General features: G+C 37.5%; 1 protein-coding gene across 1 annotated transcript; it reads left to right on the forward strand.

Moving 5' to 3' along the window:
• Positions 1 to 311: 311 nt before the first annotated feature.
• UTP25 (UTP25 small subunit processome component) lies at positions 312 to 15,285 on the forward strand. Its single transcript, XM_058165291.1, has 12 exons — positions 312 to 460; positions 2,531 to 2,570; positions 3,490 to 3,724; positions 5,509 to 5,697; positions 6,859 to 6,944; positions 7,450 to 7,860; positions 8,137 to 8,356; positions 9,409 to 9,611; positions 10,377 to 10,559; positions 12,336 to 12,448; positions 13,125 to 13,370; positions 15,020 to 15,285. Exons 1-12 carry the CDS (start codon positions 351 to 353, stop codon positions 15,264 to 15,266), a joined length of 2,283 nt encoding a protein of 760 aa, XP_058021274.1. The 5' UTR covers positions 312 to 350; the 3' UTR covers positions 15,267 to 15,285.
• The last annotated feature ends 2,453 nt before the right edge of the window (positions 15,286 to 17,738 follow it).

A 17,738-nucleotide genomic window follows, 5' to 3' on the forward strand; every position in this document is an offset into this window, starting at 1 on the left:
ATATCCACTTACAACGCAACCCTATACATGCTTTTCCGTATGTGTGCATATGCAATTCATATTACAGGTTATTAAAAGGGTTTAATAAAAGACAGCATTTTGAAAAGAGAACCCAATTCTTGTTGGAGAAAGACCCAAGTGAAACGCCGCCCACTGTCGTCGTTGTGGGAGGAGTGCCGGTGTTTCTCAACCTTAACCACTTTAAAAAACGTGTGGACTTCAGCTCCCAGAATTCCCCAGCAAGCTTGACTTCTACGGCAACCAAATCTCGGGAGGAGTCTGCGTGGCTAGGGCCGTAAAAGCTTCGAGAAAGGGAACCACGTGGGAGGCGGAGTAGGAAGTTTACAGAGATGGGGAAGAGGAAAGCTCGCCAGCAGCGGCAGCAGCTGATCAGCCACTTAAGCAAGAAGCAAAAGAAGCATCTCAAGGATTTTGGGGAGGAGCACCCTTTTTATGATCGGTAAGGCGGCCGGGTTCTAAAATTGCCTCTGAGCCGAGAGCTGACGGCGCCCATTGCATCATTTCCCTGGAGTCTTTATTTGTGCCCATTCATTCCGCATCCTCCTCTTGTCAAAGAAGCGGGCAGGGCTTGTGTGAGTTTCTTCCCAGTAGCAAGGCGTTAAGTACCTGTCTGGAGGAGAACAACCCTTTCCTTCCCTGTTTTATTGTCGGTCTTCATTGCCTCTTTCCCTCTTGTATCTATATTCCTGCGACTCATTGTCAGCAGAAGTCTCTGCTAGTTGAGGACCCATGAATGGCTTAGTTCAGGTAGGCATAAAATGCCAGCATATTGTGTAGAGTAGACTAAGGAAAACATAACTTCACTTTATAATCCCAAAGAGCCCTGGGGCTCTTTATTTAATGTATTTGCTTACAAAACTATCCCTTTTATTGTTGAATGATACTTGCAAGTATAATCTAAATAAAGTTTGTGATATTTATAGTGGGGGGGAAATTGAGAATACTGCTCTATGAAATGACGGCCAAGATATCCTTAATTTCATAGATCACCCACCCAAGGCACTCTGGTAATGAGGAGATACACCCCTCCTTCTCTGTCCCAAAACCAATTGCATTGGAAGATGAATCTTATCTCTTTATCACCAGACTGCAGCAAGCTACTAAGGAACTATATAACCCTGACCATATTGTAGGAATTTAGCACCCACCCCCCTCCTAGAAGAATGAAATATTTTAGAAAATATTTAAAAGGCAGAATATATTTCCCTGGATGAGAAATGGAGAAACATGTTTTAAAGACAAAGCAGCTTCCTGACCACCCCCCCACCTTTGTCAATGGGCCATTAAAGCCTCAACCAAGCTCACTCAATCCCCCCATCATTTGCAACACAATAGAACAGAAACTCACCACATGGCACCTGGGAAAATTACATCAGCCAGCAAGGCTAGCTAAGACCCCCACCCCCTGGGAGTCTGACAGCCAATCAGGGTACTCTTCTAGTGCCCCAGAAAGTTCAAAGCTCAGAAAAAGCATAAAGCCAGGGAGCACACAGGATCTCAGCCCTTTTCTGTTCAGGAACTCAAGCCATGTGATCCTGACCACCATTAAACCATCTTTCCAAGCAGCCTCCATGTTTCCAGTGTCTTTGTCCCCACTTGGAACTGAACCCAGATGGATATTTCTTCCAACAATATAAACCTGGTTTCACAGGGTCACAGCTTGTCCTCTTGAAGGTAGTTGAGAAGGTTGGCAAGTAGTGGTTCATTTTTGCAGAAGTAGATTGATCTAAAGGGAGAGGTTGTTGAAAATGTATGATCAGAGTATTGGTTCATTGTTATAGGGCATTCATTCAACTATCATTTTGTTCAGGCATTTTGGGCATTTCTAACATTTCAAGAAAGCATTAGAAGCATTATGTTTGTCTTAATCCCAAGAGTTCTTGCCAGGAAATAAAACTTATAAAGCTCACTGACATTGATGAAATAACCATTGAGGTGCAATGCTCAGGAACTGGGTTGTTCTAAGTATTGTACACTGCTCAGAGTCAAATTCATATTCTATACAGATATGATAAATTGGATGGGGCAGCAAATGTTCTGGCCACTTGGGAGTCAGGAAGTTGCTGACCCTGATCATGTGTTCCTGCGTCTCCTTTTCAGTGTGCCCCGAATTGTCTGCTTGAGAAGTTTTGTGTCACTTTCATACCAGAACATCAATTTCAGATTGATTCAGTAACAGCTAGAGATGAGCTAGTGGCAATATTGTGATAATATGTCTTTCAAATGGTTAGTAGGTCATCTTTGTTCCATAACAAGCAGCATGTGTGAATGAACCATATAGTGGAATTCCATAAGTGGAATTCCTTAAGTGGACATCCCATACTTTGAAGGCCATTGTTGTCCAGTCAGAAGATAAAATCATATAATACAGCATTATGCATTTCAATGCTATTAATTCCTTAATTTTCTAAAATATGCATTCTCTCTGTTATTTCAGATATTATGACCTGTAATATTTTTAGGTTTATCAGATAGTGAAATGGAAGTAATTTAACTTATTTCTTTTCAGGGTTTCTAGGAAAGAAAAACCAACTCAGATTTGTGAACTGGTAGGGATATTGCTCTCTTATCATATTTCCCTCTTTTATTATATTACTAATTAATAACAATAATAAGAAACTTATAATGCACACTATTTGGCTAATTCTGCAAATAAGGTTTTCAATTAATAAAGTAAAAGGTTTCCTTCTTTGCTTTTGTTGCCTTCATGCCAGATGGCAAAATCTTTTTTTTTTTTTTTTGCATTATAAATTGCACTTTTTTTTACAGTTTTGTATTTTTATTGTACTAATAATGCAGAACTTTCAAAGGGCATTTCCACTCTCCTCTCAGCAACGTTTGCTATAATCAGGGCTATACATCCTGTGGTTCCAGGATCACATGTGTCTAAACATTTTGAAGTTATATTTTTTATCATTTTAAATTTTAACAATTTTTTTAAAATGTATTTTTAATGTCAGAGAAAATAACTTTGACTAAATGGAGAAAACTGTTCTTTGTGATAGCAGAAAAGAGATGCTGAGTTATTAACTGTAGAGCTTGCCTATGACAATTTAAAAATGATAGTTACAAATAGATTTGCCTATTTATGTCTAAGTGCCTTCTTGGAGAACAGTTCCATTATTCTCATATTGTCTGGGGATTCCAGGAATAAGCAATAGATCCTAGGACTCCAGAGAGTTGATCTTACACATGATGGTCTAGGATCAGTATTATCATATGACCTGCAAATTCTCTCTACTCAAGAAATGTTTTGAAATTGCTTGGAAAGGCCAGACATGGCTTCCCAGCATCTCTCATAATTGGCTATTGGCAAGTATTGCTGCAGAAAGCTGAATTTCATCAACATCTGGAACACTACAGGTTGTCCCTCTCACAGGCTACTAATCCTGTGAAACTTGCATAGAATGTCTTATGTTTATATTGTCTCTTGTATGTACTGGAATATTTTTCTATTTCCATTATTAGAATGAAAATTCTGGGCAATCCAGCTCAGAAAATGATGTGGAAAGTGATTCAGAACAAATCCCAGTGTATCACAAACTACTGGCCACGTTAAAAACATCTGTCTGTTCAGACAATGAGGATGAAGGAGATGAATCAGAAGATAGTTCCCAAGAAGATACTGAAGTGGAGGAGCTTGGGGATGAGAAAGAAATGGAAGATGATGACAACAAAATAAAAGTTCCTCACCAAGAATCAGGTATTCTTGTTGGTTTTGTTTTGTTTTGTTATATATGGTGGTTTCGAAGGGATTCCAAATGGAAGCATAAGAATACTTTCTATTTTATTTCTGTAAAGGGATTAACCATCCCAGAGGGGTGAGATCAATGTGTTCTAAGATAAAAATGATATGTAGTAGTGACAGGAAGTGCTCTGTACTATTAGGTAACGGTAAAGGTTCCCCTCGCACAGATGTGCTAGTCGTTCCCGACTCTAGGGGGCAGTGTTGATCTCCGTTTCAAAGCCGAAGAGCCAGCGCTGTCCAAAGATGTCTCTGTGGTCATGTGGCCAGCAAGACTAAATGCCAAAGGCACACAGAACGCTGTTACCTTCCCACCAAAGATGGTCCCTATTTTTCTACTTGCATTTTTTACGTGCTTTCAAACTGCTAGGTTGGCAGAAGCTGGGACAAGTAATGGAAGCTCACCCCATTATGCAGCACTATGGATTAGAACTGCTGAACTGCCAACTTTTTGATCTACAAGCTCAGTGTCTTAGCCACTGAGCCACCACATCCTAATCACTGGATAGCCCTATATAATAATAATAAAAAAGATTCAATCCCTGTTTGGTTCTAGTTGTTAGGGCTTTAAAATCCATTAGATGGCAGCTAAGGCATACAGAAAAATTTAACTCTTTCATCCAGGGGTGAAATGCTCCCGGTTCGGACCAGATCTCCCGATCCAGTAGTGATAGCGGCGGGTGGTTCGGAGAACTGGTAGCAAAAATCCCTGCCCCCTCCATGCCCAGCTAAGCCGCGCGATCATCAAACGTTTTTTTTTTTACTTTTAAAAGCATTTTTTCTTTGGCCGAAAAAATGCTTTTAAAAGTAAAAAAAAAGCCTCTGATGATCACGTGGCTCAGCTGGGACCATCAGAGGCTTTTAAAAGCATTTTTTTACAACCTCTTCGCCCGAAGAGGTTGTAGAAAAAAAGCTTTTAAAAGTTAAAAAAAAAAGTTGGCCACACTCACCCAGTTACATTAACACCCCCATCAAGCCACGCCCACAGAACCGGTAGTAACAAATTTTACATTTCACTCCTGCTTTCATCCCATGCAGTGATTAGTTAGAATTTTGGTCCCTAAAGGTGCTTTTTCAAAGGCAACTGGACTTTCTTTGTTTTTTCCTATTGCCTTTTGAAAAAGCACCTTTGGGACAATTATGACCTGGTTGATTGAGAATCTCCATAGAGAAGTCTTGATAACGTTAGTTAATCTGAAGGCGATCTGTATAGCCTGGTTCTTTGCATTGGACTATAGTTCTTACCTTCCAGAGTCTATAAGGGAAATATTTACAATGTTTGGAATACTGCGCGATGTAGTTCAATTCATTTTTCATCTCTCCATTGATGAACATTGATCTAAAGGGAAGAAGGCAGAAAACAAGGAGGGAAATAATTTCTTAGAGGAAAAGACTTAAGAATTATCACAGATTGTCAGGGGTTTTTTTTATAATGATTTTATTTTTAAGACTTTTGGTTATTTTATTGTATTTTTTTTGTGTGTGTTTTTAAGAGTAATATGACTAGCAGATATCAAAACAACAATAAATAATAAAAGTTTTTTATTTAAAAACAAAAAAGAATTATTACTGTTGTAATAATTTATTGTAATTGGCTCCCAACTAGTAATTTAAGATTAAATGGAAGTTTACACTTTCTAAAAGGAACCTCGAGATACTGATCTCAAATCAATCATGGACATTGGCTCTTGAATAAATGCAAATGTTTCTTTTTTTTTTCTTTTTTTTTGTTCTAAATAAAGAAACAACCCAAGTGGAAAATAGCGAAGAGGAGCCTACAGGTTCGGATGCTTTTCAGGATTTACATTGTGAAGCTGCTGAAGAGTGTACAGATGTCCAACTTGAACTTGAGTTTGATCTGGAAACCAATTTTATAGATGAAGAGTGTGCTGCAGATGTCAAAGAAAGAACACCTGCAAAAGTAACAGATGGTAATGTCATGTTGTCTTTGATTTTAAAAAAAATAACACAAAGGAAGGACGACCATTTGTCAATTGACTTGTGTATTTTTTTAAACCAGGATTTATGAATTGGAGTTTAAACATTTACTAAGTGGTCTGATCCTTGAGACTTAAACCTGTTCATATAAACCAGACAGTCCTTTACAATCTCTTTATTTACCTTGGATTAATATAATTGGGAAAGGCAAAGTAAGAGTTGAGCTCTGCCTTCTCTCTTAACACCTGTCAAAATTCTATTATCTTCTAGCAGTGGTTCCACCTCTTCTTGCTTTTACTACTGATATAGCCAATAATTCCTTTTTGTTGCTTTTAGCTTCACTTGAGAATCTAAACTCCCTTTGTATGTTAGCCTTTCCATAACTATTTAAAATAGCTATTTACTGAGACAGTGCTTAGCACAAGTAACCAGAACCACTCATGGATAGACCCAAACAAAGATTTTATTGTTGATCATCTACATTACAAGAATCTTGCCAGACTTTCTGCCTTCCCTTGAGAAATGGCAGTCAAAACCTAAGGGTTTGACCTCAGAGATTTCCTCCCCTGAACAGCTCTAAGTTGAAATGTCTCTTTACTCACCTTGGTGGATCCACTCCCCTTCAGCTGGTGGTTCTACCCACAATCACCTACCTGATGATTATCCCCATCTTCTGCTTTCTCTACATATCTCTTTTAACTCTTAGCTCAGTTGAAAATCTCTTATTTTGCCAAACTGCCACTTGTTCATTTGTTTTACTCTTTCAAATGGTGTATAATTATACTTTAACATGTTATTTTGAGAAATGCCCAACTCTCTTGTCTTCCCTTTAATTTGAGGATTTCTGTCCAAGGTGATACCACCCAATCCTTCTTCTTCTTTGCTGCCTGTTTATAAACACTAGCTTGCCCTGCCAGTGTGTGTGGGGGTGGGGAAACGGGTTACGCACACTTGCACTGATGGTGTTACCTAGTTGGATAATGAAACCCTGAGCTATATAATGTATTTTCTGTTTGATAGTTTAGAATAATTGATAGAATCATCTAATCCTCTTTTTCACTTTCTACCTTCTTTTGAGTGCTTGCAAACTAAATCCTAATTTCAGTTAGTTCCGAAATAGTAAGTCAGAAACATATGTTTATTTCTTGACACAGATCCATTTAAATGCCACATGGATAAAGTGCTGGAAGAAGAAGAAATAGATAAAAGTGTGTGCTCAAAATTCACCAGCCAAGTTGAGGTAATATATCCTTGAACTTTCTCAAAATCAGGAGAGGATCTCTTGTTCTTTGAATAGTTGCTGAAACTGGTTCCAGAAAAATAGGTGGGACAGGATGGAGGGAAGAATGTATTAAACAACTGATAAGATTAATGCCCGTATTATTTGTGAATGTCCCTGTTCTTCCACATTGTTATAATGTGGAACCTTATTTTGAATATCTTTTCCAGCCTTGGGGCTCAGAGTGTGTACTCTATTTTTTGAGGCATGCAGGAGGTTGCAAGGAGATGAATGGGTTCAGGAGCCTCTTACAGGGAGGGGAGGTCAAAAACAACACCCTTTTTACATGTGTTGTGGGGCTTTGGATGCTTGGTTGTAGATGCTAGGTTGATACCCTTGACATCTTGGATCACTCCCTGTGGATACCCTGAAGACTGTGCTTTTGTATATACAGTTCAGGGTTTCGTCATTCAGGAGAGGCTAAGCTGAAGTTCTGTTGTCTTATTTATTTATTTTTTCCTTTCAGTGGCCAGTACTGGGTCAATTAGTTTTTTCTTCCAAGTTGGAGAAATTTGGAGTGATTAATCCAAGTAAAGAAGTTGATCTGGAACATCTTCATCTTTGCAAGCCATTAAAGTCAACTTGGCCAAAAGTGAACAGACAATTGCTTTCTGCTCAGACAAAATCAAAAGACCAGCTATTTAGCCCACTGCAAAAAGAGCTCTTCTGCATTATGAATTCATACAAGGATTTGTTTTACCCAGGAAGGACTGCTTTAAAAAATGGGGAAGAATTGCGGCATATCTATTGCCTCCATGCCTTGAACCATGTCTTGAAGGCTAATACACAGGTGCTTGGCAACAATGCCAAGCGACGGGATCAAGGAGCTGGAATGGATGAGGATGCTTTCAGGGATCAAGGTCTCACTAGACCAAAGGTGAAAAAAACCCTTAATATATGTTCATCACCTGGAAACCATACCTTTATCAATATCTTAAAATGAGTCTCCACTGCAGATGGCTGAAAGTGCAGCCAACTAAATAGACTTGCAGTGTCCTTGCAGACCACACTAAATAAGAATATAGCACTTTTTAAAAACAAAAGTGATAGATAAGAATTTGTACAGTTGCCTCTAACTGCCCCCACCCCCAAAGTTAAGAAAGCATCATGCATTTAAATAATAGAATAATTGAATTTGCATTTTCCTGACAAGGTGCTGATGGTGGTCCCCTTCCGAGAATCTGCTTTACGTGTAGTCCATATTTTAATTGCCCTCCTTGAATCGGCAAGTCAAAAGAAAATTGATGTAAGTAATAAAAAACGGTTTAAGGGGGAATTTGGTTCAGACCCAGAAGAGAAGCCGCCAAATCTGAAAAGGCCTGAAGATTATGAAGCCACCTTTGCTGGAAACATTGATGACCATTTCAGAATAGGTAAGGTATAATATTTTTATATCATTCGATATTGCTGTGGTTGCAGTTTTATAGTCTACTCTGCTGGTACAGATTGTTTCTACTTTGTATTCTGTTTATTGCGTACATTAATAGAAGTTACAGTTAAAATGAAATCTGGGTAAATGTTAATAAATAATACATAAGCCAAGATTCAGAGGTAACTTTGAACAAATTTTAGAAATCTGGTCTCTGATCTCAGGTTCAAATAACTGAATTAATCTGTTATTAACAGATTAATATTAAGATTATTATTAAGATTAACTTAATAACAGAATCTGTTATTAACAGTAGGAAGGAATGACTGGCATGCATCAGCTTCTTTTATTATGGTATAAAATAATGTTTGACTATATCCAATTTTTTTTGTTGGATTTTTCTGAGGGGAGTAATCTTTGTGAATCTACCATGTTTCCCCAAAAATAAGACCTTGTCTTATATTTTTATGAACCCCGAAATAAGCGCTTGGCCTTATTTTTGGGGAGGTCTTATTATTTTGGGGCGCATGGAAGAAACCAGAAGAAATGGCAGGGACCGGCTGCGCATGTGTTTAAATATTTTCGGGGAGGGCTTATTTTAGTGCATGCGCTCAAAAGCCCGATTGGGCTTATCAGAAGGTGTCTTATTTTAGGGAAAACAGGGTAGTTTTGTGTCATTCTTAAAAGGGCTTCATTATAGCCTTCATTTTAACATTTTGCCTTAAAGATGGCTCATCCACTGTAAAATTCCTAAAGGAGCATTAATTGGATAAATCAGTGGCTTCTTGAGGCTGGATTCATAACCTGATACCTTCCGGATATTTTACATACTTTCCTCAGTTCATTAGGCCATTCTGACGAGAGTAGATGGGAATTGTTCCAGAATGTTCGTAGGGCCTCAGATTGCCTGTTCCTCTGGTACCTTCTTGAAGTCCCTTTTGCCCATCACAAAATGCAAACATTTCCCTTGACTCTTATGGGATATTGTAGGCAAGAATCTTATGGTTAAATATATAATCAGAGACTGGCTGATATGTGTGTATTGCATCTGGACAGGTGTTGCAGTTTTTCAGAAGAGCATGCGGTTGTATGCCCCGTTTTACTCCTCAGACATTATCATTGCGTCCCCCCTTGGCTTGAGAACTGTGATAGGAGCTGAAGGGGAGAACAAGCGAGACTATGATTTCCTCTCCTCAATAGAAATTCTTATAATTGATGAAGCTGACATTTACCTGATGCAAAACTGGGAACATGTTTTGGTAATCCCTTTTCACTTTTTTAAAACCAGAATATGCTGTGTAACTATAACAACCAGATGTGAAAGGCCTCACACGGAGGCTAGATTTTAAATCTTTAACTGTTTTACGTTTGAATGAAATGCTCCTTAATATTTTTCTGAAAATGTATATATTCTTAATGATAAACATTGCTGAAAGCTTCGGTGCTAGAAAATTATAGGGAGTGCTTTCATGGGGGATGAGAGGAGGTCTGCACAATACTGCTGAAAATCATAGGAAACATAGAAAAATAGAAAAAGCTTTTTACTCTCCCTATTTACTCTAGATTGTTGTTGTTTTTTGTTGATTGGTTGAGGATCAATAGCACCAGCTAAAATATATTTTGTCATGCTTTTCAAAACTGCATTAACATAAATCATGTTTATGTAGGCTTGTGTTTCTAGCTATCTGAGGAATTATGGAAGTTAAAATCCACATATCTTAAAAATTGAGAAACACTACTGTGAACACTGACACTAGCATTTTTTGTAGAAATAGATATCTTTAATCTTTTAGATGCCGTCTTCAGTGTTGATTAAGTGAACGTTTTGCAGTAGTAGGTGAAGTCTAACCCATCAAAGCAGTTGTTGTGCTTATCTAGGTTAATGTGCCAAACAACTATTCAGATCGTTTTTCTCTTTCATGCAATACATGGACCTTGGGAGAGATTCTTTGTTTTCCTTTTTCTGTACACTGAAATACAATGATACGTTCTTACTATTTTTGTATCCATTATTCTGCTTGCAGCACCTGATTAACCACATTAATCTATTACCTTTGGAATCTCATGGGGTGGATTTTTCACGAGTACGAATGTTCAGTCTGAATAACTGGTCCAAGTATTATCGGCAGACACTTCTCTTCAGTGCCCTCCATCATCCTCAGATCAGTTCTATCTTCAATAAGCATTGCTTCAATTACAGGGGGCAGGTTAGTTCACTGATATAACGGTAGCCATTATTTGGAAGAGTATAAGTTGGGCTCTCATTATAACCATTAAGTATTGTTAAAAGTGGAAGTAGTAATAAGAAATGTTCAGACCAGTATAAAACTTTCTGAAATCTTGTTTGGTGTAATGGATAAGACACCAGGCGAGAAATGGATGTCCATGAATTCTAGTCCCACCATAGGGACAAAGCCCCTTTGGGTGATCTTAGGCCAGTTACACACACTCAACATAGGGAAAAAAATGGCAAGCCACTTCTGAAAACTTGTCAAGAATACTGCAGAGACGTGTGTGCATTGCATTTACGTGGTTTAATGTTTCCAAACAATCTGAACTTTCTGTCAATTGCTACTTTTATCTTGTGTTGTTAAACTGATACTGAATTTTGTGATGTTTATGATTTGCCATCTATAAAAGAGATATTGTACGTAGGGTTTATGTATCCTCTCTTAGCACAAATATTCTGGTTCAACATCGCAACTTTCTTATATAAAACAAACCTTTGTGGGGGAAAAAAGGATCAAAAGTAGTGCCCTTGAGATCAAATAATTATTCTAGAAGGACAACCATATTTACACTTTTCCACCTAAATTTGGCAAATGGAGAGAACAAAAGTATCTGTGGAGAGAAAAACAGTTCTGAGACGTGGCAGCAGCTTGCTGTGGGAGACCAGGAAGAGCCCTGCTATTAAATTTCTGTATCCCATAATGGTAACTCATATACATTCAGCCAGATCACACATAGGAATAAAATATGTGATAGCCCACTTTCTTCGTTACTCCCTACATCTGATATTCAACACATGCCACTGTGCTGATTGATGATATACAGTAGATCATTTCTTCCTGATTTGATCGGAACTCTTTTAACACCAACTAAAGTGATTGCTGTCACCACATCTGAGAACAATAAATTCGATTTACATGTTGCGCAACATAACTTATTTGTTTTGGCATCTTCCATTTTAAATATGGATTTTATGGGGTTTATTTTATATTTTGTATTGTATTTTAAATTTAGGCTATTGGAATAAGTTTTTTAAATGTTGTTTTTATTGTAATGTATTGTTTTCATTTTATCTGCCTGTTCACCGCCCTGAGTCCTTCGGGAGAAGGGCGGTATACAAATTAAATTATTATTATTATTATTATTATTCTCACAGTGGAAAAATAGCTGCTAAATAGGGATGCAAAAACATTAACTACTATAATATTTCAAGTTGTTTAGTACTACAAGCAAAATAGAAATGTTTGCAAAGAAAATCTCTTTCCTCTTATCTTAGGAGGGAGAAGTAATGAAATCTGAAGCCATGTCTACTACTGAGGATTATGTAAAGCAGTATTTCTTACCTCATGGTCTTCAGATGTGAATGACATCAGTTCTTATAGTTCCCACCTAGTAGATAATTATTGATCTGTTTTTTGAATGCTATACTTCACGATTATAAACTCTAGTTGAAAAGGTTGTAGAGATTTGACAAATTCTCAGAGAATTATAAATAATTAGTAATTATTCATGGCAATTCAGTAACGACTTCCATGTTCATAAGCGGTAGTAAATCTTAATACCAGGTAACTGGCTAACAGCCTTACCATATCTTACTGGCTTGCTTCTAAGAGATCTAACAAGTCATTGTTAGATGCCAGTTTCTAAATTAGATTATTCTATCAAACCATTTCTTATTTTCTTGACTGAATATTTGGATGTAACACTCCAGTTTAATGTTACTTTTGTCTCACAGTTTCAATTGTGTCTTGCAGGTTGCTGTAAGGATTGTTCCCTTGACAGGGTCAATTAGTCATGTTGTAGTACAGCTTCCTCATGTTTTTCGGAAGCTAGAAGCTGACAGCTCTGTTTCTGTAATAGATGCGAGGTATGTACTTCTTTAATGTTCTGAGCAATGGATAGAAGCTACACATTTGCTGGAATGCATTGTGCAAGAAAATATTGATGCTTTAAAATATAATTGTTATATTGCATAATATAAAGGTCTGGATTGCTTGCATTGAATGCTGCTGGGCTAATAATAAATTGTCCTGTACAGTAAGAATCATTTCTAACACAGGCCATTCACATATTGAAGAGTGAGGGTGTTAGCAGATAGCAGTTTTCAATTTTGCAGTAGTAAAAATATTTTAAAAAGTTCTAAAGTGCCTTCAGTACCTCATGAGAATGGGGCTTGCATAGTGGACAATGAATGCCAACTGATGGGAATGGGAAGAAACCTGAACAGAAGTCCCCCATTCCAGAGCATTTTTTTCTGCCTAGTTACCTCTTGAAGTTTTAATTTCCTGATCCTGGCTGACGAAACATATGGCACTGCATTTGAGGAAAAGTGAGAGGCCTGATCTATAACAATAGGTGGAGATTGAAATATTTGGCATTTGTTCCATATTTGATCTGCTTTTTCGTCCAGTCTGAGGCCCTCCAGTTAAATTGAGATTTGCTTTGATACTTCTGGCTAAGAATTCTGAAAATTACATATGAATTAGAAGTTGGGAAGTTAAACTTTAAAACCAAACGGCTTATCATTTGTATTTCTTGACCAGGTTTAACTTTTTCATTGACAAAGTGTTACCTGAATACCGGGATGCAATCATGACACACACACTCATCTATGTTCCATCCTATTTTGATTATGTGCGGATTCGGAATTATTTCAAGAAGGAAGAACTCAATTTTGCACACATTTGTGAATACTCCAGTAAATCTGGCATTTGTAGGGCAAGACATTTATTCCTAAGTGGAGAAAAACAATTTCTAATTATCACAGAGCGATTCCATTTTTATAAAAGGTGAGTTGCATTGGCACAGTTTCCATTCTTTCAGAATAAGAGGAAAGTGGGAAATTATAGTTATACTTACTTTAAATAAATTGTCATTATTTCTCGCTAACTTATTTATGTGGGATTTTATAAAGAAAAGATAACTTCCCAAAGGCTCTATAGTCAGTTTCAATTCTTAATGTATTAAAAGCTACTATTTCTTGGATATAAATTTTCCTTTTTTTCAGTGCTAAATAAAATATAGTCTAGAAATTATTGCCCAGTGATAAAAATACACGGTGTGATTCATTTTTATGTCTTGAACCAACATTGTAAATTAGATGGATGTCAGTTTCCTAAAGAGGTTTGTGAATCATAAAGATGATAAGTGATTATTCTGTGATTATAGTATTGGTGTGACGTATTAAGTATTTGTCACTTTCTGAGCCAGACTGCTGAAAATGGAAGAGTAGATGGACAGCATGTTTGAGACTAATTAAATCCTGGGGATTTCTTAGTCCTAAATTCTCTAGTAGCAAACATAGGATGATAAGTTGAGAATTGTTTTCTTTCCTAAATGGAAATTAAACCTTACTGTTTGACCACAGAGCATAGCAAGTTTTAGTTTATTTATTTGTTTAATATATTTATATGATCACCCATCTCATACGTGTGTTTCTAGGCAGCTAATAAAACAAAATAAAAACATAGCCAATAATTAAAACATAAATAACATAAGACACCATAAAATAACAGCTGAGAATAATCAAACACTGCACAATCAGTATTACCAGACAGCAGGCTCATCCACATTATTAGGAACCCAGACTTGATAGTAAAGGCAAGTTTTTAATGCCTTGTGACCAACGGGGAGAGGGAGCTATTCTAAAACATGGGCTCCATGGCAGAAAAGTACTTCCTCCTGTGTCCTGCTAGATGGCACTCTCTTATGGATGGGAGCCAGAGATGACTCTCTTGCTGGAAATCAGAGGATGGGTAATTGAGGAAATGTTGAGGACGCTATGCATATCCAATAGATTTGGATGGAAGAGAAGAAACTGATGTTGATATAAGCTCACAGTATATAGACCTCAGTTCTGGCATGGAATAAATTACATGGCAAAGATGGGCCCAAAACGTGTTGAGGTAACAATAGCTGTCAGAACTATAGAGAACAGTAGCTTTGTCTCTGAAGAAAGCAGCGGCAGATTTGACTATTTTGAATGTGTTTGGGGAAGCTAATAGCAAAGTGGTAAAGTGAAGCCTAGTGGAGACTTACAGTAGTTATTTAGCTTTTATTTTGAAAAAAAATGATGGAATATGTAGCCCAAAATTGACAATATTTTAGTGTATTTTGACAGCAGGATTCAACTGGGGAAAAAGACAAGAGTTCCACAGTCTGCAGGAGAGAGACGGGCTGCCCAATCCTGCCAATATTTAGAGTGTAGTTCTATTTTTTGGTATTGTATCTTTAACTTCCTTAATGCTTGTAATGGATTGTAAACAAAACATTAGCTAGGAATGAGGAAGGAAGTTTGTATTTTTTGGAATTGCTGGCTCTGGCATTGTGACAGTTGCTCTTTTTAATTTAAAGTGCAGTTATTTTAAATTCTAGAAAAAAGTATTGCTTATATTTTTGAGCAATCATATATTTATTATGTTGGTGTTTTTTTATTCAGGTATTCCATTAGAGGCATCAGGAACCTTATTTTTTATGAACTGCCAACCTATCCACATTTCTATAGTGAGATCTGCAATATGGTAAAATTAGCAGGCATGGAGGGAGAGGCTACCTTGACTTGTACTGCATTTTACTCCAAATATGATGCCCAGAAATTGGCTGCCGTGGTGGGTGTTGAACGGGCAGCCCAAATGCTTCAGTCGTCCAAGAATGTGCACCTTTTTGTCACTGGAGGAACAGAATAAAATAAACAATCCAATTCAATTTCTGCTCTGTTTAATAATCAGGCTGCATTCCTTTAAAATAGCTGTTGGAAGGGGAAATTATGAACAAGTTTCTTTTGCTTTTAAACAGCATACGAAAAAATGTTATTAAAGTGTCCGTTTCTTCATGTTATAGTAGTAATGCCAAATTCATAATACCATTTTTAGAATTTCAACTGTGTAGGATAATCAGGAAAGTCAAAAAAAAAACATGGCTCTGTGGCCTTGCTTGGGACATATAGAAGAACATGCTGCCATGGGGCTAGTTAGTGCCCTGAAGGCCTCTCACCATATTTTAATCTATTTTAACATTCCTTCCTTTTTTAAAATTTTATACACTATTTTTATGCTTCTAATATTTTATTGTACACTGCCCAGGGTTCCTCTGCAAGGGAGATGGGTGATGCTTAAATATAAGTTTAAGAATTTAGTTTGAATGACTAGAAGGATAGAATTTGTTCAAAAGAAACAGACCCATCAAAAGAGAAGGAATTGTATTACATGCAAAGAATTACTACATTTGTAGAGAAATACATGATGCCAACAATGAAAGCCTTCTTGGAAAGTATGTGGATGAATATAACGGAGGAGGAGAGGACCTTGCTATAGGTATGTACTACAGGCCACACAACCCAAGCAAAGGAAATAAATGAACTTTTTGTAAATCAGCTGCATCCAGGAAAAGCCAGCATAGTAATGGGGGATTTTTAACTACTCTGATATCAACTAGGAAACAAATTCTGCAGTGGGAGATTGAACAGGTTCCTGACAACTTGTTTCCTCCTCCACCTTTTGGATAATAGCAATAGCACTTAAACTTGTATAATGCTTCACGGTGCTTTCCAGCCCTCCCTAAGTGGTTTACAGAATCAGCATATTGCCCCCAACAATCTGGGTCCTCATTTTACTGATCTTGGAAGGACAGAAGGGTGAGTCAACCTTGAGCCTGGTGAGATTTGATCTGCCAAAGTGCAGGCAGCCAGCAGAAGTAGCCTGCAGTACTGCATTCTAACCCCTGTGCTACACAGCTCTTAATAAAAGTTGTCAGCTATTCATGTCAGGAAGCTGCTATCCCCTTCAGTATCATGGGGTATAAGCCAGGGGTGAAATGCTCCTGGTTCAGACCGGATCGTCCGATCCAGTAGCGATGGTGGTGGGTGGTTCGGAGAACCGGTAGCAAAAATCCCTGCTGCACCCCGCCCCTGCCCAGCTGAGCCGTGTGATTATCAGAGTTTTTTTTTAACTTTTAAAAGCATTTTTTCTTCAGCCGAAAAAATGCTTTTAAAAGTAAAAAACCCCCATCTCTGATGATTGTGCAGCTCAGCTGGGATCGTCAGAACCTTTTAAAAGCATTTTTTTACAACCTCTTCAGCCAAAGACGTTGTAGAAAAAATGCTTTTAAAAGTTTTTTTTTAAGTTGGCCACGCCCACCCAGTCACATTAACACCCCCCTCCCCACCAAGCCATGCCCACAGATCCAGTAGTAACAAATTTTACATTTCACTGGTGGTATAAACCATCCAGTCCAGGAGATTTGAACTCGTTCAGAGCAGGCTAGGAATTTTCTAACCAATTCCTTACCTGTCTTAACCCAAATTCCTCTTCTGTCTCCTACCATGCTGTTTGGACTATTTTTAAAAAAAATTAAAGACAACTGCAAAAAAGGAATCAAAGCAATTTTGCTTCCTCCCTGCTGGCTGTCACTTTGCCATCTTCACCCATTAGTGGGCCAACCATTTCTTTGACTTTCCTTTTACTCCCTCAAAAAAAGCCTCTCTTTTTTTGTTATTTTCTGGCATATTTCACAGAAACCTTCCTATTTTTTCTCTTAAATTTGTTGAATTTAAATTTGCTCTCTTAAAATCTAGAATAGTAGTCTTTATTCAATTACTCTTACCTGCATTTTGGTGAATCCTATGACATGGTCATAGGAACTCTCAAAAGTTCCTACAACTTCTATACTCTTATTAGTAAGTATGAAATCCATAATAGTTGACACCAATGAGGCCACATTTGGAATACCGTGTGGAGGTCTAGTCACCACAATACAGAAAAAGGCCCTAGAAAGTATGCAGAGAAGAGCAACAAAAATTACAAGATGTCTGGAGACTAAAGTCAATGAAGAATGGCTAAATTTCACCAGACTTGAAATCCTAGGCTTAGAAAACTTGGAACTCCGTCGCCTTCGACAAGACCTAAGTTTAACTCATAGAATCATCTATTGTAATGTCCTTCCTGTTAGACTACTTCAGCTTTAATTGCAATAATACAAGAGCAACCAATAGATTTAAACTTAATGTTAACCGCTTTAATCTAGATTGCAGAAAATATGACTTCTGTAACAGAATCATCAGTGCTTGGAACACTTTACCTGACTCTGTGGTCTCTTCCCATAATCCCAAAAGCTTTAACCAAAAACTTTCTAATATTGACCTCACCCCATTCCTAAGAGGA

Source organism: Ahaetulla prasina, chromosome 1 (genome assembly GCF_028640845.1).
Source record: "Ahaetulla prasina isolate Xishuangbanna chromosome 1, ASM2864084v1, whole genome shotgun sequence".
NCBI lineage: Eukaryota > Metazoa > Chordata > Lepidosauria > Squamata > Colubridae > Ahaetulla > Ahaetulla prasina.